The sequence below is a fragment of the Clytia hemisphaerica genome, unplaced genomic scaffold (genome assembly GCF_902728285.1).
Source record: "Clytia hemisphaerica strain Z4C2 unplaced genomic scaffold, Clytia hemisphaerica genome assembly, whole genome shotgun sequence".
Taxonomy (NCBI): domain Eukaryota; kingdom Metazoa; phylum Cnidaria; class Hydrozoa; order Leptothecata; family Clytiidae; genus Clytia; species Clytia hemisphaerica.
The window spans coordinates 39,928-67,244 of NW_027103802.1; the positions used below are offsets into that span (position 1 = coordinate 39,928).

Sequence of the window (27,317 nt, forward strand, 5' to 3'; positions counted from 1 at the left end):
AAAAATCTCACTTACAAACATTTTTGACCTAATTCTTCTCAAAAATGCTCATTTATCACATGGCTTTTATTTTTGTTCCTGAAACTAGGCATTTCTCTCTACCAGGGACAATTAACAGTTTTCCCCAATATTAGTCGCAATTCTTTAATAACCGAGACTAATATTGAGTTCAACATCTTCTTCTAGGGTTTCATACCAACAAAATTGTCCAAAACTGTCTGGTTGTTAGAGAATATGGCTCCAAAATATTTTTTTCTAAGATTAGATATTTTTCTCTAAAAGAAATGACCCTCCTCGGCTTCTCTTTTTTCGATTTTAGGCAGGGGGGGGGTCGGTAGTAAAATCTGAGACATAATGACGTTTACTACGGTGGTGGTGTGACGAAAAATCGAAACAGGCTGGGTTTGGATCCTAACCTATGAATACTGCAAGATTTTCCCAAAAAATAAGAATATCCTTAATGAAATGGAGCAACACCATCTTTATGAAAAATGTATTTATGTATTTCGTTTGAACATTTTCATCGTCATTCATCCTGTTCTCAACTACCTTTGTCAGGATGTAGCTTGTTAATTTTAGGGGTCATCCATATAGTACATGGGCAAAATTTTTCTAAATATTGGATACCCACCTAAGTCCCTCTCTCCCCCCCCTTCACTGCGTACTTACTATGTGGACGGCCCCTTACACTAAATTTTTAGCTGCAAGTGAAATTTTTCAATTCCTAAAAGATTTTTCATTAATTGTATCTAGGTATCTCTGTTATTGAATATACCGAGATGTGCAACTGTACGTGCTTTATCTTATTGTGAGCTACTAGCACTGGAAAGATGTGACCTGACCAAAATAATGAAACATTTTCCCGAGGGTAAGAATTTAAATAAGTTAATTTATTTTTACTCGACAGGCAGGGATAACTTCAAATTAGCCTATCATCTCGGAATATCAGGGAAAAAAAGATGCGACTATAGTATTTGGCTCAAAAATCAAATTTTTCTTCATTATGAGCTAATTAGCACCTATTTATGAAATAGGCTAATTTGCTTATTCTAGGCTAATTAGCTGATATTCCGAGATGATAGGCTAATTTGAAGTTATCCCTGTCTGCTCGACGATTACTGGAAGCAAGCATGAAGCTCTGGATAATAATATACACACTTTTTTGGACCTACCTCGGAGGTTCTTTAAATTAACCTTTGTTCGTTCGTTCGTTCGTCTGTTACCAGGTTTCTTGGGATCGACCCAATAGTTTTTTTCTGATTTTTTGCATAGTGATGCAAAATGACAGTACTCAAAAAGTGACGGAGCTCGATTTTCAAGAAAAAAATTAATATGCCGAAAAACCCCGTTTTTGACGTTTTCTCTAGATTACATTAGTTTTTTCCGGTTTTCTGCACAAAGAATGTTTATTCTTGAGTCGTATATGTCGATGAATTCATTTGCAACGGTTTTTAAATTCAGTTTATCAACAGCATCTTTATGGATGTGAAGAACCAGTAAGTTGTTAAGACAGAAATTTGTGGTGGTTAATCGAAGGTAGGTTTTCACTCGTTTTAAAGCAGAAAACGATCTTTCACCTATGGCGTTGGTAGCAGGCATTACAAGAATAAGCTTGGCGATTTTTACCACTTGGGAGAGCAATGCTTTTTGAAAATTATGCAACATAACACTTTGCTACATTAATTTATCTTGTTATTTCATTCTGTGGCACGCGTCGGCTCAACGTGGTAAAAAGAAGGAAGAGATTAAGCAAATAAATCAAATAAAGTAAATATACAGACAATTTTGACGAAATTTACACCTTTTCAAAAAAACACCATAATCTGAAAAATTTTGGTACCCAGGTAACCAAATTTGGCTTCCAAATCAGGTACCCAACGTTTTCAACTGACCCTGCTATGCCTTATACACAAACGAGTTTATGAACTGAAAATTATCTTAAAATCAATAATTTTAGAATTAACATACCGACTTTTCTATGTTTTAGTCAGTGAGCAGCTGCTGCAGACCATTCAAAGAAGATGCGAAGAAGCGGCAACTCATATCGACAATAAGAAAAAAGGCATAATAAAAAACTATGGTCCTGATAGAAAGCGGTTTACTATCGATAAAGCTGTCATCATTCTTGCAGATTTCATGGACGAAAATGAGGGGACTGTAAGTATCCAATATCGAGCTTTTGCATGCGTGTTTTTCTGCGACAGAGACGGTCAGCTTTTATTTAACATCCGACATTTTTGTACGAAAAAAATTGCCTTGTTTGGGGGTGAGCTTGCTCGGTTGGTGATTTTGAACGTACGGAAGTCAAATGATACTTTTCTGTTGTTCCGGGGGTCAAAAGTCACAATGTTTGGGGGAGGGTGAGTAAATTATCAAAAAATGTGATATGCAGTTTTTTCTTGGGAGAAATTAACCCATTTAAAAATATGAAATATTTTCCCGCGTAATTGCCGTGGTGTTTTCATTTCCATCATTTCATTTTTACCATTGGTTTCGTATTTATTTTTACCTTGGATTATTTTACTACCTAGTTTCATTGGTTAAGGTGGTGTCAAATATTTTCTTTTGGAAAAGTGGATTTTTGCCTGCATCAACAGATCTATATTGGTTTTTTCATATTTCTACATTCAGCATGTAGCTTGTACAATTTTCTTTCTGAAAAGATATAGCGATCGAATCACAGGTTCGGAAAGTATGTTGAAACATTCCAAAGTTTAAGCGGTACATGTTCATTTTTCTTCTTTTAATTGTAACTTCTCAAAAAGCTCTGTCTTTATTTTTCATTCAAAAAATTCCTTTTGGTGTAAATTGACCCCTACGAAAATGTGTATTTTTCATGTTTGACAGGTCGCCTAAATGAAATATTTTCGCATAAAAAGGTGAACCCTGCCTGCAGATCTATTCTATGATTTCATTTGGATACCGACGGCGAATTGAATAGTATGGGTCGGGCTGTGAGTTTGAGTTTCCCAGCTTCAAACGACAGTTGGAAACACAGGCAATCAAAATCTGTTATTATGTCAATGGTCATACTTTCTTAGAAAAAACGCAACTTTCTTAATTTTTTTTCAATTAAGTAAGTGAGGACAGTGCTAAATTCGAATTTCTTTCTATCAAGTCCCAAAACTTTGCTGCGATTTTTTCACCTAGTTCGGAGATGTCCGTCCGTTAGTTCGTTCTTCTGTTACCAGCTTTTCTCGGGCGTTGCTCATTAGTTTTTTTCTGATGTTTTGCACAATGATACAAAATGGCAATACCCAAAATGTGAGAGCCCGATTTCGGGGAAAAAATTTTCCGTCCGAAAATGCCGGAAAAATATCGAGATTCATTAGTTTTTCGTCCGTCTGTTACCAGCTTTTCTCAGGATTGGCTCATTAGTTTTTTCTGATTTTTGACAATGTCCAAAATGTGACGGAGCCCGATTGCCGGAAAAACTGTTTTTTGGCATTTTCTCGAGATTTTGTCATTGGTTTTTTCTGATGAAGATGCGTAGTAACAATGCCCAAAACATGACCGAGTCCAATTTTTGAGAAATTTTTTTTTCCGGCCGAAAATGCCGGAAATAAGCCTGAAATCGCCGTTTTCCTGGATTTTCATTGGACTTTTTTTTATAATTGGTTGTTTTTTCATTCAAAAACATTATTATTTATTTATTTATTCTTTCTTTGACGTTGGTGTAAAAAATATAGCACAAGACTAATTAAAACCAACTTGACAATCGAATAATATTAAAATTGATAAAATCATTAAAATATTGAACAAAGTTTGCAAGAACAATAGATTTTTGTTTTGCATATTTTAATATTTTAGGTTATTTTAAGTCCAAATTTTTAAGTTCTGCGGGCAATCTATTCATGCTTGCCCTGCTCGAAAATTAAAAGAGTTTAAGAGCCATTTTCTGTAAGAATCAGGCAGGTCGAGGAAGTGATATCCTCAGATTTTGCCAATTTTCGGATATTTTGCTCAAATACATGAAAATAACATCCTGTGAAAATTTTTTTGAAAAATCTTTTTTCGTTCCCAAGATATGGGCTTTTAAAATTTGGGCCAATTTGCCCAAAAAAGTGCACTTTTGATAAATCTTTGGCTTCAAGAGCAATTTTAGACATGATCAAGCTTAAGATTCATTTCAAAACATATTTTCCTGGAAGAAATCCATGGATACTTTGAAAAAATGGCATTTTTTTTGACCCCATGGCTAGAAATCATTGCCTGAAATCACAACATTTCCAATTTTGAATAGATTTTGAGAGCAATTAGCTGGCTTGGCCACTAGTGTCACATTGATATTTTTGTATATTTCTGAAGTCTTTATGGTCATCTTTAACTTTCAATTAAAATTTTCATGTGACACTTAAGGCCCCACCCTAAAATGGCGGTTAAACATAGCTTTTCGCTCAATTTTTAGTATTTTCAATGAGCTTTTAAAGCCATGGCCCTAAGTTCCATCACTGAAACAAACCATTTTTAGTTAGTGTTTTGGCCATATGTGACTCCCCAAGCGATTTGGAGTACACAAAAGTCCGATCGGTCTAATGACCGTTCCTCTTTGGCCTCTATTGGACCGGTCTTTTTACCGTTAAGGCCGTTCAAATATCGAAAGAGGCCGATGCATAGCCGATCATGAAAAGTGGCCACAACGAAGAGGCTTTGAGCCCGCTAGGGCCCGAGCGGTCCAATGCCCGGTACGCTTCGTCCCGATGGCCGCTATTGATTTCTTTACTTATATACTTACTTTTACTTAGCCTCATTTTTCGAAAATGTAAACATTGAGTTTGTTTCTTGGAAAACGAGTTGCCGTGTGTTGTGAAATTGGAAACTGATTTTATTTTCATATGGTAGAAATTTTTAACAACATGGAAATTCGTGGACATTTGACATTCCATGGGAAAAGAATCACTTTCCCTCTCAACACTTTATCGATACGATTAAATTATCGATTCTATCGATACACCTATCGATACATAGGCCTATCGATAGACTTTTATCGATAAGAATTTAATGATCCCAAATAAGCGATTGAAAATTAGTGATAGGAGCTTTATCTATAAAAGTTTAGCGATAGAAACTAATCGAAAACGATAACAAAGTTAGCAATAGAAAATTACCGATAAAAATCTATCGATACAACTTAGAATTCATTGTAGTGTTTTTAAGTGTCCGAATTTTTACAAACAAAAATGTCTAAATACATAGTAGGTTGCACAAGTACGTCAACAGACTTTTTAAGAAACAGAACACCCCTATCTCTTAGCCAGAACTTTTATTGAGCCGATCTATTTGTAACAAAAGCATAGTTGTTTTCTTCATAAATTTCACTAGAGTTTCTTATGCATACTTTTACCAACTTTTTTTCTATGTATGTTTTAACAAGAATAGTCAACAAATATAAAACTCGTTTTCTACATTGCTTTCACAAGCATCTCTTATGCTTAGTTTTCTGAATTTGATTTCTTTGAAGCGTTTAGATGCGTCTGTTATGCTTAGTTATATCAACTCGCTTCCTTCGTAATTTTCACGATCGTCTCTTATGCTTAGTTTTATGAACTCGCTTTCTTCGTAATTAATTTTCACGAGTGTCTTTTATGCTTAGATTTACCAACTCGCTTTCTTCGTAATTTTCACGAGCGTCTCTTCCTTATCGATACAAGATAGATAATTTTACTATCGATACACCTTTTCAACATATCTTAATCATATATGGCTCATATCGAAAGATTTTAAAATGCTAAACGTTATTGACGTCTCCTCAATTCTACTTTTTGAAAAAGATTGTACTTTTGAGGATCGAGTAGTTTTTAGAACCGGACTTTTTTGGACGGGACTTTCGACCGCTCCAGACGCCGCTTGGAAGTGTCTTGCTAAAAAAGGGCCGCTAAAAAAGGGCCGCTAAAAAAGGGCCGCTAAAAGAGCGGCCACAAGCGGACCTTTCAAAAATTCTCTCGCCCGCTTGGAGGCTGATCTTCACAAACAATGGGCCGCTAAAGATTTTACTTCCACCGCTTTAAGATCGGTATTTTACCCGCTTTGGGCCGATCGGTCTTTTGTGTACTCCGAATCGCTTGAGGAGTCACATATTACCCAATCCTTAAATCAAACCCATGTGCTCTAATACAATTTTTGCACAATTTATCTTCGAAAATTTTTTTAAGTCATCAAGACTTAGCCAATTTTTCCCTTAGCAACGCATTGTTTTTCCCTAGCAACCAGGCATCCAGCTTTATCAAAATTTTCCAAACTGTTTCCTAGTGGTTCCAGACCATGGTAAATGTCTTAGATTGCAATATCAAAGTCTTGGACACAATTTTCACTGAATTTTAGGGCAAATTAGGGTCGCAGAGACAGAAATAGCAGACCCTAACAGGTAACGAGGAAGCAACTTTGGCTGATGCTTGTTGCAAAACCCTAAATCAAATCAAATTGATTCTAATGTTTTTAACATTATTGCAGAGGAAATACTAAGAGAAAATTAAGTGGGGGTACTTAGCATAGAAGTTGAAGGTTCTTTTACCAGGTGAAATGAGGCTTTTGACAAGAAATTTCACCTCTAAGGAAAAATGCTAAGTCTCTTGTTTTTCTTTGTTTTCAAATGCTAAAAATTATTTGCAATTGATCTTTGAAGGAAAGTCTCTTCTTGCATTTCATACCTTTGTACTGTTTTGTCATTATAGATACTCACAGACCTAGAAAAGAACTTTGAACTCACATGAAAATTTTAATTGAAAGTTAAAGATGACCATAAAGACTTCAGAAATATACAAAAATATCAATGTGACACTTGTGGCCAAGCCAGCTAATTGCTCTCAAAATCTATTCAAAATTGGAAATGTTGTGATTTCAGGCAATGATTTCTAGCCATGGGGTCAAAAAAAAATTCTCAAAATGCCATTTTTTCAAAGTATTCATGGATTTCTTCCAGGAAAATATGTTTTGAAATGAATCTTAAGCTTGATCATGTCTAAAATTGCTCTTGAAGCCAAAGATTTATCAAAAGTGCACTTTTTTGGGCAAATTGGCCCAAATTTTAAAGGCCCATATCTTGGGAACGAAAAAAGATTTTTCAAAAAAATGAGTTCTTTGTAGTGAAAGTTTAATTTGAGCGCCTCTCCTAAGTTTAGTACCTGATCCGAGAATTTTAGTTCTGGTCCTCATCCTCATTATCAGTGTTTTTGACTTCGATGATTTCGAATTGGATTTTTCAAACAATAGAAAAATTCCGCTGTCGGAAAAAAAAGGCAATATAAAAGGCACAAACTTTTTTTGGAAAGGCACGAACTTTTTTTCAAAAAGTATGAACCTCTTTTTTTCAAAGGTACGAACTTTTAAAGGCACAAACTTTTTTTTCAAAGCATGAACTTTTTTTCGAAAGGCACGCAAGGCAAGAAAAAAACCACACTCGAAACATTTTAGCAGTAATTTTAAATGATTTTGAAACTCAGTTTTGTAGACTCTTTCTCTACGTTATTTTATGTATTTTTAAAAATCTTTTGTTTGGTCCCTGGTTTTATTACAAAAAAGGTCAGTAATGCGATAAGTAATGACCCCATTGTCTCTAGTCACTGACCTTCATATAAAGGTCAGTGTCTATACTTCACATCTTATTTATTGCATACTGAGTATCATTATCAGGGATAAATTTTCTCTTTTTCTGCGCCAACGAAAAGCTATTTTTGAATATCTGAAAAATTTTCCCACTACATTCTCAACTTAACCTTAATCGCAGAAATCAACGATCTCACTCGACTTTCTCCCAATAAGAAATATTTTGATACTTTCGTGGGTAGACCCTTTCGTGAGGTTGCAGAAGCAAAAGTTTACTTTTGGAACGAATTCAGCGGATATAACATTCGCGAATTTTAGAATGCTATTTCATTTTGCAGACAAAAAAGCGTTAAAGATCACAAAATAAAAAAATTTCGTGTAATTTCTTACTTGGCAGAAACTTTTGCGAAAAATGGCGAGCCATCCCGGCTAAATGGGATCGAATCTTTTTTTGATGTCACGTATGGAAAAGAATCAGTGAAGATGTCACATCGCAACGTCATGTGACCTTTTTTAGAGTTCATACGTCAAAACAGTTGCAATGTAACATCTTCATTGACCTTTTTCCCTCCCATTGCCGGGCTGGCCCGGCTATCAGGCGATCACGATTTCTTTCCACATGAAACTCAAGCGAGAGAGATTTCACCCGAGTGAGCAAGCCCAACAAACTATGCCAGCCCGCCTTCATACGAACAGTCCCTTAGTTAGTACAGCGGAGTCTCTATAACTCAAATACTCAAGAATAACACAAGTTTCACCTAGTAGATTAAAATTTATGAGATATTTTAACTGAAGGGACCAGTTAACTTTTTTCGAGTTAGGCATTCAAGTTATAAAGGTTCAGGTTGAAAAGAATCCACTGTAACATATTTCAAAAAAGTGACACTGTCTAAAAATTGTAAAATTTTATTATTTTTTTATGAACACCTTTCTTTCTATCTACACTAAAAAAGGAAGTGCTAAAATTCAACGGGATTAATCTTTAGAATTTGTCTGTTCTCATAAAAAGTGAATTTTTTTTTTTATAGACTGCCACGTCATGTTCAAGGTAAAATATATTTTATTTTGCACTGTAAAAGACCCTGTAAAAAGCTCTTGTCTTCATACCTCTGTTAGTTCGGTATTATATGTAATTAGTAATGTATATGCAAGTCAAGGGGGCTCATCAGAAATGTCTTTATCTTAATGATTCATTTGAATAATTCTAAAAGTCGGCCTTTTCTTTAAAGTTTTTACGACGAAAGACAATTACAATCATAGTCAGAATATGTTGGCAGTTATGAGTACTTTTCAGAATTAAGAGTTCAGGCGAGAATGACATTTTCAGGCTGGCTACCTTATCTGATCGAATATTTTGATTCGTCTATATTCTCATTTTCTCAGCCTATTGTGATTATTCACTAGCTTCTGGGTCCTTAGATCCTAAGGTCTGAAGTCTTTTTCTGAAGATCCGTGGTCAGTTGCCCACTACTATATATAAAGCATGCTTTTTCAGATTTTTCTTTTTTAGGGCGGCTAATGGTCATTTACTCTTCCACCCCAAAGATCCTTTTTTAAAAAGATGGAAAATAGTAATGACCGTCTCTGCAGTCTGCTTTTGTTTTTTTCACACCTACGTTATGGCATACAAAACAAGTTTTGGGCGAACTGGTTACGGAACCAACAATACTCTCAAAGCAATGTTTGCCCTTTTGTATTTGATGGACATGATGTACTTAATCGATATTTATATTCAAATCAGAACAGCAATCATAGATGACAGTGCAGGTAACATTACTAACATTTTATTTATCTAATATGTTATATTTACTAAAACATGAGGATGTCTTCTCTTACGTAATCTGAAAATCTATGATATCTAAATAAAGTAAGAAAAATCTATTGCGGTTTTACAAAAACCTAGCCATCAATGACAACCATAATCTACAGACATAAATGGAAGAATTATTTTCACATAAGTACACAGATACAAAAGATCAGCAAAGGTAGCAACAATAAAAAAAAACGGGTGCTAATCCTTAGGATCTTAGCATCTTTCGTGGGACTCGACTACATATGATTGATTCTAGAGTTTTGAAACTTTCTTGAGAAAAGCGAATTAGACCTAAGTTGGGTTGGCCCCCTGCTATAGAGCACGTAAAATTTTCCAAAATAGCAATGACTTTATCGAGTTTTATTGAGCATTCCCTTCATTATAAAACACAAAATGTCCCCATTGAAGATGTATTTTAACCTCCATAATTTTTTATCGATACTTTTGACAGCTATTAAATTTTTACAGTATAATTATGGCCCCCAAAAAGTAGGTCGTTGTGCAGACTAGATATTGCAAAAAGTCGTTAACATTGTGCACAAAGGCAAAAAGCATGAAACTTTGCACAATATTGTAGTTTAGGTTAAGGGCAGTGACTGGGACAGGACCTTACGTCTTACTCTAGAATGGAGTAGTAAGGCGACGAATTCCCTCCATTAGCCTGGGTGTTCACAGTTGGGGCTGTGAACTCTGTTAGCTTGCTATCTCACCCGTAGCCTCCCTTGTGTCAGAGTACGACATTGGCAATCTTGATCGTCAACTCGGCATAATATTTGGGACCCGGCAGTTGTGTTAGTCAATTTGGCTTCGCTTCTGGCACCTGATAATTTTACCAATCAAATCGGTTGTAACTCATGCACCTCGCAATAGGATGTATCCTTTGTAGCTGTCCTAGCTTTGCTTTGCTTTGCCGTTGCATTAGTAAGGGATCCTGCCAAGGGACATTGTTCTTGCCCCAAATGATGTCGTCGGGGGAACTGATGCGCCACAATAGTCGGTAGTGGTGACAAATAAGTGAAATTCGGCAAATTGTTACGAAAAGTTATCGCTAGGTGCTTGGAATGTTTGTACCACAAATGACAGTGCTGACTCGATCCGTCCAGAACGTGCTACAGTAATTATTTCACGTGAATTAATAAACAGTGCTCTCATTGATATATTTGCTCTCAGTGAAGTGAGAAGAGAGTGTACCGGCAATCTAATCGAAAAGGAATATACCATTTACCGGAGCAGAGGAGACAAAAAGGAAGCTGTTGTCGGCTTTGCAGTCTCGAATAAACTTTCGAAATAAACTTTCGAATATTGCACTCGATATATCGTCCATTTCCGACAGGCTAATGGCTCTCAGGATTCCTCTGAAATCAGGAAACTACCTCAAACTCGTTAGCGCTTATGCTCCAACCATGCAACGCTCTGATGAGGAGAAGGAATTATTCTACAGTTAACTTTCGATATCAATTAAAGTGAACGATAATGACCATACATGTTTTTTTTTTTATAAGCATTGCACTTATAAGCATATCTAGGCTCAGATATGGGGAAAAATTAAGCATATGGCAAGCATTACCTCGAGCCTACGAAAAATGTTTTTTTCCTGATTTTGGCTTGTTTTGGCTGGAATTTTATGGATTTTCAGTATTTCCCTAAATTTATGCTTTAGATTTAAGCATCCCCTCAAGCATTTTTCAGCCTTATTAAGCTTTTGACTTAAGCATCTCGGATTTTTGTATGCTTATAAAAAAAAAACATGTATAATTGTTCTTGGTGACTTCAACGCGCGTGTCGGTTGCGATTGGAGGTTGTGGCCTGATGTACTGGGCAAACACGTGTTGGCCGTATGAACTCAAACGGTTTGATAATCCTAGATTTTTGTACTCAGAATAACCTTTCAGTCATTGGGTCGATGTTTCAGATGAAAGATTTGTTCAAAGTTACCTGAAAACACCCGAGATCCAAACACTGTCACCAACTCGACCACGTCCTTGCTAACCACCTCGCTCGTCAATATATCAATGTTGTCAAGGTCAATCTTTCTGCTGACTGTTTCACAGTTCACAAGCTACAAGTCTTTAATGTGCTTTTCACTGAAACGCAAAAAGAAAGGGAGAAAAACCTCCAACAAGACTATTCATTAAAATGTCCCGACATGATCGATCGAATACGCCTCTACTTTCCTCTACTTTGATGAAAATTCGACCCATCTACTTCATGAATGGGCTGAACTGATTTCCACAGTTTTTGGAAAGAAAAGGAAACGAAACGGTGGCTGGTTTGACGAAAATGATCACGAAATTATTCCTCTAATATAAGATAAACGTCGAAACAAGAGAGAAACACAACGTCTAGTTTGACAAATCAAGAACGATCAAAAACAAAGCCAATCTGGCTGAGACCTACTATAATCAACATAATCTGAAAGATTTCTATTCAACCCTGCGTGAGGTGTATGGCCCAAGATCTAAAAGCTCACACCAAGTTGCTCGAAATCCGGTACTCTATTGACAACCGACAAGGAGATCAAAGATCGCTGGGTTCAGATTTGGAGATTTGGAAGTTTTGAATGAGATCGATCAAATGCAAGTGGACGATGCACTGGACGTCCCTTTCAATGAAAATGAATTCGACAAAGCAATAAAGAACATGAAACACGGAAAGAGTCCTGGTCCAGATGATATCCTGCCGTAAACAATCAAATACGGAGGTCTCACTTTGAAAAACTACTTTCTGACCTTTTTCAACCTTTTTTGGATTACAGAGTTCAAACATTCTGACCGTGACAACCCAAACATCGCAATCCTATTAAAAAAAGGTGACATAAGTCAGTGTGGTAATTACAGGGCATCTCACTTCTGAGCGTTGTCGGAAAACTTCTCGCTGATATGAGACTATCAACTCTGGCTTGAAAATTTTATCCGGAATCTCAAAAAGGATACCGTGAAGGTCGAGGTACCATCGACGGTATTTTCACCGTACGACAAGTCATACAAAAGAGCAGAAAACAACACCGAGAACAACAAATCTTGGAGAAAATCGGCTGCCTGCCGAAGCTAATGAATCTTCTCAAACTTCTCTACACTAATGTAAAAGCACGTCTGATCGTCGTAGATGGTGAGTTATCCAAGCTCTTTGATTACAACAGTGGAGTAAAGCAAGGCTGTAAACTTGTGCTGACCTTGTATGTTATATACACAACGGCCCTGCTAGTGGTTTCTTTTAAGAACATCAAACATTCTGAACGAAACACCGTTGAAAAATGTCGATCGTTTTAAATACCTCGGTATTTTTGTGTCCAATGACTGTAAACTGAATGTAGAGCTTACATTTCGGATACAAGCTACATCAAGTGCATTCGGTAGGCTTCGACAACGAATTTTCGATGACCATGACCTGTATCCACCAAAATTACAGTTTAAATGCAATGCTTGATACCGATTCTTCTATATGGGAGTGAGACATGGACATTCTATTCCCATGAAATTCGTCAACTACGTACTTTCCAACAACGCCATCTCCGTTCAATTCTGAAAATCAAGGAGCGATTACATCAGCAATGAGATGAAGTTTTGGCTAGAGCCAACATCGATGATATCGAAATATTCCTTGCTAAAAGTCTCTTACGATGGCTTGGCCATGTGGGTCGTAATGTCAAACGACATAGCCGCTAAAATGATCCTCTTCGGTGAACTTAAAAATGGTTCTCGTTCGATTGGTTGTCCGAAGCTTAGGTTCAAAGATAACTGCAAGCAACTGAAACGTATCAACCTTCCTTCTTGACTGGAATGTTGTTGCTATGGATCGTCAGCTATGGCGTTCAACAATTGAATCCGTTTGTGGGATGTTGAATAATGTTCGTATAGAAAGATACCAGCAAAAGAAAGAACGAAAAAGGATAGAATTTTATAATTGTTTTTCCAAACCTATTGTTATGTTATTTTATGTCCTTGAATATTTGCTTTTGCAATTACGTCATTTTTCAAACAACCTTCCGCAGTAACTTTTATCTGCTTCATTTTCTGATATAGGTTGATGATATAGGTGAAAAATGCTATCCAATGGTTACATGCTTTGGAGAAAAAAAATCACTTTAGCCTGGGAACCTGTTCTGGTCTGTAAAATACACAAACAGGTGCCAATTTTTTGGGTCTGAGATTTAAATTTATTTTTGACCCCTAAACTACAATTATGCAAAGTCTCATGCTTTTACGCCTTTGTGCACAATTTTTACACAGCTAGACCGTACTACTTTAGATTAGTCAGAATTAAACGATTTTTGTTTATTTTGAAAAAATTATTGTTATCTTTAAAAATGAATTTGATGGTTTAAAGGCATTTTCAAAATGACATACTTGCATCTGAAGAGGTACCATATCAAAGTACCAAAATTAGGTAGAAATTGCATATAACTCCTTGGATATTGAAAATAACTCATGAAAATACCACACAAAAAGGAAACTTTCTGCACGTAATGCCTTTCAGTAAATAAAATCGCTTAAACTGCAAACCTACATTCAGGGGGTCATTGGAAAAAGCTATCTATCTTTCAAAGGGATCGAAAAATATTGTTTCAGTTGAACATTTTGAAGAAAAATACATACAGTAAAAAAAATTGTAAAACTTCTTTTCCTCTGGACTTGAGTGAAATTCTTTGGGGGCCATATACTTAGCTTAGTTTAAACATTTTTCAATTTGTGGTCTATTCGCGAAATTAAAATATAAAAAATTAATAAGCTCTCGCCTTGATATTGTACCTCGAGAATATTCGAGCTTAACTTTTGTAAATGATTTGCCAGTCTTAACCAAAATGTAAATGATTTCAATTGTTTCTGTAATTAACATATTTGTTTCAATTAAATCTCGTTATAGGTCTTTGTAGTGATAGTATGACGCTGTTAAAGAGATACTTCAAAACATACAACGTGATTTTGGACGTTTTGACAGTATTCCCCTTAGAAATATTAGCTTTGACAGCAGCTGGGAATACTGATAAATGTTGGATTTTAGTAACATTTCTACGAGCTAACCGTCTCGTGAAGATTTACAAGGTGAGCCTCCAACCCTTTCCGTTAGCGTAAACTGATTTCTTCAAAATGGTATTTTACGAAGAGTTTTCCGTAAGGCTTTGTCTGTAGTTTACTGTACATTAGTCCTGTCTGGCCCTGTCTTTATTTTTGGACCTACCTTGAGGAACTAGAAATTAACCGTTGTCCGTTCTTTCGTTTGTTCGTTCGTTTGTTATGAGCTTTTCTCCAGATTGGCTCATTCAATTTTTCTGATATTTCGCACAAAGAATCAAAATGGTAAACCCTCGTATGTGACGGAGCCCGACTTTCGAAAAAAAAATTGTAGGCGGGCAAATTCCAGCCAAAAAATGGCTAAAAAAGGGGTTTTTGGACTTTGTTGAAAACTGAATCATTGATTTTTAGACCTACCCCGGTGGAAGTCCTATAAATCAACCTCTGTCCGTCCGTTCGTTCGTACGTTAGTTACCAAGTTTTCTCGAGATTGGCTCATTATTTTTTTCTGATTTTTTGGACAAAGATGTGTAACTATAAACCGTCGAATGTGACGGAGCCCGATTTTGCATTAAAGTAGGTAAAAGATTGCTCAAGCAGATTTTTGCTGGCTCAAAAACGCATGTTTATCTATAAGAATCACTATTAATAAGCATACATCAATGTTCTTAGTCAAATTACTCAATTTTTTGATGAGATGTTTTTTTTGCTCACAAAGTCTTGAATATGTAAGACTATTTTCAATAGCATGAAATTTTGGTTTCTAAACGTTTTTTTATAAGAAACAAACAACTAATTTCGAGCTTCGACTAATACGAGATCGCCGGGTAGGTCCATAAAAGTATCACCAGTTTTGCATGAAAGTAGGGTACGATCATTGGTAAAAGATGGCTAAAGCAGGTTTTCACAAAAATGTTTTTGCTTAAAAAATTAAATCTTTATCCATAAGAATCGCTATTTATAAGCATACACCAATGCTATTAGCCAAATTAATCAGGATTTTGTGTTCTGAATGAATATTTTAACGGTCACGCTCACGAAGATATCAATTTAGTCTTAAATGTATAACCAGGTAGGTCCATAAAAGTATCGCTTGTTTCTTTTTCTTCTCACAGAAATATTTGACAGTCTCTTTGACCCGGGAGGAGGCAAAACATCCAACCCTCGACAAACCTATTTATCATGTACGAAGACTAGAAATATTAATAGAAATTATTAACTTTCCTTAATTACTAGACCAATACACTTTAAAACCCAGTTTATAAAAACATTCAAGCTGGAATTTGGGAAATACAAAAATACACCGTATGAACAAAGCTATCTTGAGAAAGCTCAATATTATGCTCCCAATTTTCAAAAATAAATAAGCACATCTAGGCTCAGCCCAAGTTAAGAAAAAAACTGGTAATCTGGTAATTTACTAGGAGTCGGCCGTTAAAATGCATTCAATCTGCAGGTCATCGGCCGTTAACATAGATCTTCAACCGTTAACATAGGTCTTCGGCCGCTAGTGTATGTTTTCGGTCGCTGACGGAAAAAAATTGCTTCGCCGACAGTCACCAGACGAATTAATCCTTTTAACCCTTCGAGCATCTTGGGCCCCAAAAACGAATTGTTTGATAATTTCTCAATATTTATCCAATTGACTTGAAATTGTGCACAAAACATGAATCGGCATCTTTGATGAAAATAGGATCCCTTCTAACTTTTTTTTACTCTAATTTTTTTTCCTCAAATTTTGCGAGGCAACTCCACGTTAAAAGGCAGTATTCATCGTCGTATGAAAAACATCCTACTGTTTTTCACGCCGGAGCCCGATTTAAAAAGAGATTTGGAAAAAATCCATTACGTAATGCTTCCAACAGACAGTCGGGTACAAGCGATAGTTCTCCATATTGGGACTCAAGACAGTTGCACAAGACGGCGAAAGTCTGAATGGAAACGAGGCTGAAAAAGGGTAAAAATCGATTTTATCACTCCGCATATCAGCTTTTTTTCCCGCGCTTTTGCCGAAAGAATCGCATAAAAAAGCCTGCAACTGCCTATTAACACTCAAAACAAAGATGGCGGCAAAAATAAACAACTGGTTGCTACCGCTCTTCGCTATTTTTCTTTGGTTTTTATGCTGTATTTCAAGGGCAGAGGGTCAATTGTTTTCACCTGTTGGTATCATGTATTTTATAGCCCTTTTTTGCCTAAACAGCCCTAGGATACTGTATCCAGTGATAGAAAAATGCTATTGGCTTGAAATTTTGGCACTTGTTAGGTATGGATAATAAAAGCTTGCGTTGCAGCCAATATTTAAGCGAAATCGGACAAGTGGTTCTGAAAGTGAACATTTTAGGTAAAAAACGAACCGGTTTGTAAAAAACCGCTCAACTGACTAAATTAAAATTTTGCACACTGTCTTAAATGGTCAATATTTATAACTGGTGAAAATTTCACGTCAAAAGCTTCATGCTCAACGTGTATTTTACAGACCGGTCTGCTGGAAACGAATTTTTTCTGTTACTTGTCTCTTTCATTTGTCAAATCAGCTTCCAGGAACAAATTTCAGTCGAAACAAACGAGCCAATCAGTCAATACATGATTTTGGTCAAATTTACATTCTGATCTGTAAATATTAACTAGAAAGTACCAATATGTACCACTGGTCAAAATTTCAAGGTCATAGTACTTGTCAATCTTGAGATTGTAAGCCCTCCCCACAAGATGCTTCCCCTAGTAAAAAAAATAGGAAGATGCTCGAAGGGCTAATAAACCACCTAATTTAAGGCTGCCACTTAAGGGATCCCAGTTTTTCTCCTTCCCGCTTTTCCAGTATGCCAGTTTGAGTCTCTACGCACGGGGAACACAATATTGTTCAAGTCAAAGAAATTTCGAGTTATGGTAAGATTTATCAGACAATGCTTACTGAGGGGGGGGGGGCAAAACTTGTTCCAGTTCAAGAGGCATTGTTTTGTCCACTATCTTAACCAAACGTAATGAGCGTAAGGCGAGCGTTAGTTGTAGCACTCATCCAAGAGACTGAAATTTCCCAGTTTTTGATGATGACGTCTGAAATTTTTGTCGAATAAACAAATTAATATTTTGTAAATAATCGGAAATTTCAGTCTCTTGGATGGGTATTTTAAACATTGTCAAAAGATTTCAATAAATCGCCTCCCGCTATATTATACTTGAATGTTTATATAAACGACAGGTTTCCTAAGCTCTGTTGTCTTTTTCTGTTAGGTTTTTCTCTTAACTTACGATGTCAATTCAAATGCCTTTTTCTTTATTCACGAATATCTTTCAGCTTTTCGAACTTCTTCAAGACTTTCTGGCTGATATCCACTTCAACGTTGTCATTGTCCATATTATCAAACTGGCTTTCATGATTCTCTTCATTACTCATACATGTGGCTGTGTCTGGTTCATTCAGGCTTGCTTTGGTGACACGTAAGAAACTCATTTTGGACCTACCTCGAAGGTCATATAATAGGCCATTTCACAGTCACGAAGCGTAATGGGGAATTAGGACGTGGCAATAACGACTTACTATTGGTCCAAAGTTTTGAAAGTTTTTGAATATTATTATTTTTTTCGTTAGAAACGTATATATTATCTTAAATTATACAACAATAAAAGTCGGAGGCATTCCCGGTACGCTATAAGAACTTGGAAGATTTTTTTTTTTTTTTTTTCGTTCAAGCATTTTCGGAACGTAATATACTAGAGAAATTAAATACAAGTCGGTATTGAAAAATATAAGATATACTATATACCGGAGCCTGTCCCGGCATGGATCTTTTGGATTGAAATAAAATTCTACTAGAATTATGGATTATGTATAAGAAAGGAAAAAAAAATTAAACTTCATCTTGAGGGAGTCGTACTCTACCTCTCGATCCACGGATGCATCTCACTGTAGATCTAACGAGCGAGAAGCATATGATAGTTCTAATGCTGTTAGTAACTTTTGAGAAAGTTTCATGTCTTTTGTCTGCTATCATTTCAGCTAGACGCTTGTAAAATAACGTACATTCGCGTCCTTTCGCCCCATTTGCCGCAAAAACAAGCGGAGAAAAAGTCCCATTTTCGGCTTGCAAAATACGTTCACCATATTGTCTCTTGTTTTCGCGTTCATTGGATGGTAAGCAGTTCTCAATTTTTTAATTGCTGTACCTTCGAGCAAACGGGTTGAAAACGCTCACATCAAAAAATGCTCTTTGGCCAGTAGTCCAAAAACTGAGAGCGCATATATCCAGTCTCGCCTCGCGTGAGACATTTGCATGTCTTGCTAGATCTTCGTTATTAAGTTCGTTTAATAGGGGTTCAGTTCTTACATCTACACACACTTCTCTTAGCAATTTGGACGTAATGTCTCTAATTTCATTGTGTCTCAAAGACACGAATCCTCCCTTCTTGCACGAGAGCGCGTGTAGAAGATCAAACGATGATCCGCACGCGCAAGTTGATGGTAGTCGGTCGAGAGGCCAGTTGTATCGAATTCTGATGGCATCCCAAAACTCTTGCTTGGTCAACTCGAAACCTTGTTCATTCAAAGGGATGGATGTCAGCCAATTTGAAACACCTTTTTGATTGAGCGTCTCCATCGTTCGTTTGGTGTCGGCTGTCTCCAGGAAAGCTTGTAGCTTTTCCTGGTGACGTTGCTGCCGTTCGTTGTGAAGACGAGACTTGGATTTCGCTTTGGGTGTACTGTCATTTGTTTGAAGGATTTGATTCTGCAATGCCACGGTTGCACTCATCGAATCTCTGTGATTGTGGCTCGATTCTTTGGCGTACTTTAATGGGATAAATTTTCGTGGGGATTAAATTTCGCGGTTGAGCTCATCCGCGAAATTTTAAGCTTTCGCAGGGATTAATTTTCGCGGATGAGGGATTTCCTGATTTTTCGCGGGGATTTAATTTCGCGGATTGGGGTACAAATTAAAATTTTTGAAAAGGGTCAAAACATTGAAATAAAAATTTTCCAGGAAAATTAAGAATTTTTTTTTCAAGTAATAAGAGGGTGTTTTGGAATAGGGCGAGGAGATATGTATTACAACTATCAAAAGTTAAATTTGAACTTCCATGGTGCGGAGCTAAATTTTCACAGCCTATTTGGGAAAAAATCTTACATATCCTTTTAAATGTTTAATTTCAAGCCAGTTGGATTACCCTCTTGCATTGAAAAGCTTTTAACAATAAGCGATCACTTTAGATAAAAATTTTTCCAATACCTCTTTCAAGTTTGTAAATTTGTGAAGAAAATTTTGAGGAAAACGATTTTTTGCTAACAAGCATATCGAGGATTTGACCTTTTTCGAGGTTTGCCTCATGTAGAAAAAAAAAAAAAACGATAAAAATAGAAATTTTGCGGATTGCAAAAAAAATTCAAATTTTTCGCGGAAACTAATTTTCGCGGATGGTCCTTTTTCAAATTTCCAATGGGACTTATTTTCGCGGATGACACCCAAATCCGCGAAATCCGCGAAAATTAATCTCCGCGAAAATTTATCCCATTAAAGTAGATTTTCAGTCCTATTCCGCCGAGACGTAGATGTAAGGAAAGCATTATTCTTTCCTGGTCGTTGATGATGCGTCCACCAGTTAGTGATGGAATCAGTCGGTGCCGCACAGCTTCGTCGACTCTTTTCAGCTCGTCATTGATCGTCGGGATGGTGCGTAGGAAGTACGTCAGCTTATGTTGGTAGCTGCTGACGTAGGCTGAGTAGGCTGCTTGTGGATAGGTTGCTGTGATTTCAGCAAGAAGATTAATCTCCTGGGTCCATTCGTCGATCTTTTGGTTGATGTACTGACTTTTGTTTTCATCCGTACCAATCACCGCCCCGAGGTGCCGTTCACCATTGGATGTTATTTTGATCTCGGCGCCAGCAAACTTTTCCTGTGCTTGTTCCAGTTGGTCGGGTTTAACAATCAGCCAAGATTTTGTTGGTTGTGGATAATAACCGTAGGATGGACCGATCTCGAGGAGATGATCCCGCCATTTCTTCAGTGCGTCCCAGTGCGTCGGTGTAGCACCCAGAGCGTAGATAGCCATACCGAGTGGATCTCCTTGAGTGGTTCCTTCTTGGGATTTGATTTCTAGACCTCCAACGACGAAAAGTTTAGCTGGGCTGGAGTAGCAGTTCGTAACATATGTTGCGATTTCGGGACAGATATACTTGATATTGTGGATCAGGGCTTCTTGATTGATGTTGTTGAAGGCGTTGGCTACGTCGACAAGGATGACAGCGTCTGTTCTTTCGTTGGTATACATCCGTCTCATGGCGTGGATTGCACCCTCGCTCCCGGAACTTCGTCCGCACATTTGCGCGTCAGATGAACCACGTACAACGTCTTCAGAGAATGCGGCCATCACAACTTTCCACATGATTCGTCGGAGGACTTCTCCAACACCTATCGGTCTAAGTCCAAGGTTCTTGTTGAGAGGTACAAGATGGGAAGCAAAAAGTGGTGCTAACGTTGAATCCTTCACATCGATGGAGCATATCTTTCTGATGAGCGCTGCAACTGATTTTCGGAGGTCTGTACCCGGTGTCTCCGTAGTCTCTGGATACGAGGATTCGTCTCCATCCGTCCGCATCCAAGCCCGTGGGTCCGGAACCACCACAAGTGATCTTTGCAGCTTCGTACACCATCTTGTCGTCAATGACGTCAAATATTACATTTTCAACGGTTTGAAGTGGACCTTGCAATTTGACGTCTTCTTCAGCTTTACGTCCTTCTGGATGTTTGACTTTTACAGCCAATTCGATTGACTTCCAAATTTGCCATACTCACCAACTTTGCCAAATCTACAATTTCAATGTCAAAAGATCACAGCTTTATGGCAAATTTGTACATCGCTACTCCACCATTATGATTTCCGTTTTGTGATGCTTAGTCAGCAGTTTTCTGTCGGCATTTGTAAACAAACGATTTTTTAACCAATCAAATTGCCGATCGGCATTGTTTTGCTTTAGCATTGGAAGGTCTTCTATTTTTCCAAATCTTTGGCAAAAGTGGCAAAATTGGAGCGAAAAGAACACAGGTCTTGTGGGAACAGTGTTTTGTATGGAGACGTATGGAAGTAAGTTCCAAAAATGCCAAGAATGCCAGATTCACCACATCTTTTTTATTTGGCATTTATGGCACTCAAATTTTGCCACATTTGCCAAATTTTTGTCAATCGAATGCAAAATAATTGGCAATCAGGGCAAAAATGGCAAATTTGGAAGTCAATCGAATTGGCTGTTAGTAGATCTTTCGTTTGATCATTCAGTGGTAGGACTCCCCCTTCCATATTGTTCGACAGAAGCTTGATAGCTGAGTTCAAGTTTCCTTTTAATACGTGCTCGCGAAATTTTCGTGAAATGACTGCTTCTCGAAACAGCTGGTCAAATTCTCCTTGCTGCCAGAGTTTGAGCCTTCGATTTAGTGCATCGACATGATGCTTACTCTTGGAGTTCTTGGCCGGTTTTTGCAATAGAAGCGCTGGCATGATATGTACTGCGTACATCGCACATTCTTTAATCGGGCTGTCGGCTAACCATTCGTTGATCAATCGGGTAGTTTCTTTGATGTAGTCTTTCCCGGGCGAACCTTTCGGCAGCATAAAGATGTTCTTCCTCTATTACACTATCTTTTCATAGCATTGTTTCAGTTCGTGAGTTGCTTGATCGCCGTTGAGTTGGCCCCACATGAAATGATGTTGTACCATGGGTTCTTGATGTGGTTGAATCCAGTGGTCTGGGTGGTGGTGGAACTGGAAGTGGTTGAACGGGTCCATTGCAAAATGGAAGATGTTGTAAGACGCCGCGTTGTGAACGAAATTTTTGCTGTCCACACCTTTCGCACACCACCAAATTGTTCACGTTTGTTCGATAGATTCGGTTTTCAGCATTTTCGGTCGGATCAGCTTCCTTTAGCATTTTGATACGTTAAAACCGGCTGCGAAAGAATTTTTACAGAAGACAATCACCTTTTGTTGCAAATTTAGTCTGCTTTTTGTATCTGTTTATCTTCTTTTTTGCTCGGTTTTCTTCAATATTACCGGAGCGCTGAACTTAAAGACCGTCCGCCAGCTTTTCTTAACGAACTCTGATATTCCGATATACTTGGAAGATTTTTGCGTCTAGCCAACAGAAAACCGTTATGGAGGCGCAATCCTGATTACCCATGATCCATTTTGACTGTGAAACCATTTAATAAATAGGTTAATTTATATAAATTAACCCCTTGGCCGTCTGTTACCAGCTTTTCTCGGGATTGGCTCATTAGTTTTCTCTGGTTATTTGCACAATGATGTAAAATGGCAATACCAAAAATGATCACCTAAATAAAATATTGAAGTAGGCGCCAGCTTATCCCTTCTGTTTCCACAACAGAAGGGATGAAATCACTTCAGGGGACGCACGAAGACAGTGTCCCGCAAACTGTGTCCGTCTAGATCTTAAGAGTGTTGAGACAGGTTTCAGAGGTCCAGGAGAGATGTTTAACTCTTCTTAGAAGTCTAGTATGTGTACCGTCAAGCTGTCTTTCCAACTGTTTGGTTTAAGGACCGGGTTTTTGAGCTATAAAGTAAGATGGGTTCAATGGCTGTTTGGAACACTTTTACCTTGATATTAGATTTTAAAAGAGAAGACGACCAGATTTTGTGGAGTCTATTACCTGCAGTTCAAGCAAGCGCTTTTCGAATTTTAAAGTTCTTATCGGAAGAAGAAATGTAAGAACCCAAATATTTGTAGTCCTCGACCTTTAGGTAAATCCTGAGACAGTTTTAACTGAGTTTTTGGGTTCGCGCTCGTTGATAGTGAGGTACTCAGTTTTAGATTCATTCAGTTAAAGGTCTGATGTCTCTAGACGGGCCATTCACTGCTTAATACTCAGAAACTGGTTTTAAAAATTGGAACCTAAATTTTTCAAGGATTTACTATGTATGAATTGACATCATCCGAAAATAGGACTTCATAGGCACGTCAAAGAGCTACTACTAAACCTTTCTTTTTCTCAAACCTTTTTTTTGCGCACGTTTTCTGCACGAAGATAAAAGGTGCGCAAAGATTTTTTTCTTACTGCAATCAAAGCATCTTCTGTTTTTAACTTATATTTTTGTAAAACTGAGGTTGTTAGAGGAATCTACTTATTACAAGTTATTTCTATTTTTTTAGTTGTGATCCTGATAGTTGGGCCGATGCTGCTGGAATAACTGCTGACACTAGTATGTTCGACGCTTACACAAGAAGTATTTATTGGGCTGCGGCTACGATGACTTCTACGGGCTACGGTGACATAACAGCTGGAACTTCGCGTGGGGAATTCATTGTTCTTTTTGTCTTGATCATTGGATTGCTGATGTACGGATACTGCTTGAGCAGTATAGCAGCTATACTTACAAATTCACTCAGCGCCAAGTATGTCACTTGGGGGTTTACTAAAGGGTTGATTACTCAAATTAAATATCCGCCAAATTTCACAAATAGCTACGATGATTATAAAAACCACTACTTTCACTTTAATCATATTTATATTATATTACCAGTTCTAAGATAAAATGATACTCGATGTATACAAAATGGCGCAAAGATCCTTAGGGTTGAATTAAAATTCTCCACTTCAAGCCAAAGAAACGTAGCTTTTGCGAAAGAGTGTAAACAAGAACGGAGACGGGGAAATGGGAACGTCGTTTGCTACAAATCAAATCAAAAACGTGTAACTCTTGAAACATTCTAGATTGTTCGAAAAGAGTTCGAAATATTTTAGAATGTTTTGTGTTTATTTATACTTTTGAATGTGGATTGTCACTCTTCAAGAAGTTCTTGGATTGGGTGGTTGTCTAGAATTCTCTAGAATTTAAATTAGACAAATCAAACACATGCAGTTCCGTCCCACGAACGATGCTGATGCCAGTCAAAAATACCCCCCCCTAAATGTGAGGTTTGAAAAATCAGCCACGTTTTTGCTCATAAAATGAGACCGAATGGTGGCTGACATTTTAAACTAAATTTTAAAGATAAATTATCTGGCTTTATGGTGATATAACTTACATAAAAAGTGGCTGACAATATCATCAGAAAACAGAGTCTAATCTGTGAGTCATTTTGGTGGCTTTAAACCTGGCGACTTACACTTAGTGTTTTAACTTGATGGGCTGTTCTTTGATAAATTGCAGTAAAAATACTGTTTTTAGTATCGAAATGGCTTACAGACAGATCATTATTATGGTAAATGTAATTTTTTGGTGGCTGACAGGTTATTAAGGGAACAAAAAAGTGGCTTACAAGACAAACATGCTGTTTAAATTCAAACTATCTTATTTTGGTCATACATTTTTTCATCATTATAGTTCCATGTCTTTAGACTGATATTTTCTTGTTTTTTTAGTTATTGGGACTATTTGGTGGCTTTCAATTAACTTTTTAAAAGTTAGGGTTTCAGTGTAGTTTATGAAACAAAGGAGATACTGTTTATGAGCAATGAAAGATGTCTTTTTTTGTAGTAATACAGTTTTTACAAAGTGTTTGGAGAATTTGGTGGCTGACAAATGCCAAAAAGCGGCATGTTTGAGTACATATGGCGGCTTCAATTAGACAAAATGGTTGCAGTATCACATTTTGAAAGCAGATATTTATACCAGGTCTAAATTCATGTTTTGTCATATGTCAGATACATTATAATTTCGTTATCGTAATGTTTTCATTGACATAATATTAGTTCTTTTGGTGGCTGACATAATGCTTATTTTTAAGCAACAGTTTGCTCTAAAAATTGCTAATTGAATAAATGAATGAATGGATGGATAGTAAGAAAACTTTTCATAGTTTATTGTCTTTTTCAATGTTTATTGCTTTGTCATCTTGTCAGCCACCAAAGCTTCTCTATTTTTTCAAAAGACTATTCGGAAGATTATTCCATAATTTTGATTAGCTGAATTGATGCAAAAAATTATTCTGAAAAAAATTAATCGATAATTATCGGTTAAAAATGGAACAAAAGGTCTTGTAAGCCACTAATTAGTACCTTTTATATATTTTTGTTTTCTGTTGTTCAAAATTAGGTGAAGGAGGTGACATTGTTTGAATTTTTTTTTAATTTGACCAAAATGGTGGCTTTCATAGTGATTTTTAAAACTTAGAAATTAGTCAGTGTCAGCCATCAAAATGCATCTTTATATCTGGATAATTCATGTACAATTAATATTCACTAGATAGCAAAATCTATCTACTATTAAATTTTCAGATTTATTTTTTTTAGATACAAAGGAGTAATATGATGGCTGACATTTAGTGCTTATGGTTAAAAACACTAATGCAGCCACCAAAATAAGTTATTTATGTATTCTAAACTACTAGGGTTGTTCTACACGGTTTTTCTTATGTTGATGTAAAATTTCACTTGAAAAAATAAATTCTTTAAAAGTTATGACCAAAATAAGTTTTTTTACCAATTTTTGAAATTTTTAAAACCTCACACAATTTTTGACTGGCATCTGCTACGAGTTCTAAGAGTTTGCGCCCCCTCCCCCCGGCGACCACGACCAGCGACTAGATAAATTTGGGTTATCGAGTTTTTTTTCCCTTTCTCCAACGTAGATTGTCTTTTCTTAGGTACTTTTTAGTACTCTGAGGACCTGATTTTGACGTTCTCTACGGTTGAGAGAGCAGATATACTTGATGACCCAAATTTACCTGGTTGTCAGTCGTGGTCGCCATTTCTGGTCAATGTCTAGAAACTCCCCACTTTGAAGTAATTTGCGCAACTAGATCAAAAGTTACAGGCTGGTCTGTAAATAATACCAGTGTCCGACGAAAAATTAGAAACTATGTGGATTTGATGTATAAGATGTATAAAGTGCTTTGACTAAAAAAATTGAGCCATTTTACAAAATTTCTGTTCTGTGGGTCGGAGCTGGCGTGTTTGCTCCGCCAAATTTCGAACACCAGACCCTTAGCAAGTCTAAAAAGGAGAAAAATTACAAAAGCTTTTGTGATTTTTACGACCCTAATTTGGACTTATTTGACTAAATTTGGATCTTTCAAGGGGCAAGAGCTAGGATATCCCCTCCCTCAAGTATATATACATTATTTTCAGACCTACCCTGACAGGGACATCTAGGCTCCAAAAAGACACCCAAAGAGTGGTTCATACACGTACCCTTCACTGGTCTGGGTAACCCCTCCTTCAGGTACCTCTTAAACGTTTGTTCCGCTTAAAAAAAGTTTTTAAGTTTTCAACTTTAATAACTTTAATTTGAATCAATTTTCTTTTAAGAATCGAATTTACTGGTCGTATCATCGGTGTCACTTCATTCATGAGTGAGCAGAATCTTAATCAAGCCTTGATTGAAAGAGTGGAGAGGTATCTTGGTCTTGTATGGCGAATACACAAGTAAGTTAATTTTAAAGATATTAATTGTCATAATCAAGAATGATACAACAAGCGACCACGAGCTACGGTTGCCTTATATTTTTTAAAGGAGTCTTAGCCCTATTCATACTAGGTTTTTAGAAGCGGTTTTGAGCTAGGGAGAGCTTTTTCTGTACAGCCCCACTTTTGATCCAATTTGTCTTTTTGAATTAGATTTGGCACACAAGAGTTAAGTCTGTTTGGATTTCTTTGGATGTTTCAGGTTTTCAGGTCAGGAGAGCTTAAGATCTCAGTTTTGAGTTTTGATAAAAACCACTTTGAATTTTAACAAGAATTGAAAAAACGCGACTATATATTTCCCCTAGTTCCGCTTTGCAACGTGTGCAACAAGATAAGTGGTACTGGTACCGGTACTGGCAAAAACCTATTCAAATTCGACATACAGCGACCTACTGACATACCGGTAAAAAGCTGTCTTTTGGACCTACCCCGGAGGTCCTTTGAATTAACCCGTTTTGATTTTTTACACAATGATGCAAAATGGTAATGCCCAAAATGTGACAGAACCCTATTTTCGAGAAAAAAGAATTTTTTTG

At 36.9% G+C, this 27,317-nt stretch overlaps 1 protein-coding gene across 2 annotated transcripts in view; it reads left to right on the top strand.

The window, feature by feature from the left end:
- Positions 1-27,317, top strand: part of LOC136806326 (uncharacterized) — a gene marked incomplete at both ends in the record, with an annotated part of 116,288 nt that overhangs the window by 35,250 nt on the left and 53,721 nt on the right. For both annotated transcript variants that reach the window (XM_067062878.1, XM_067062879.1), the window contains 8 exon segments: positions 754-868; positions 1,988-2,157; positions 8,571-8,590; positions 9,053-9,309; positions 14,219-14,397; positions 17,666-17,808; positions 23,526-23,768; positions 26,626-26,742. In XM_067062878.1, the coding sequence (XP_066918979.1) occupies positions 754-868; positions 1,988-2,157; positions 8,571-8,590; positions 9,053-9,309; positions 14,219-14,397; positions 17,666-17,808; positions 23,526-23,768; positions 26,626-26,742 (1,244 nt within the window).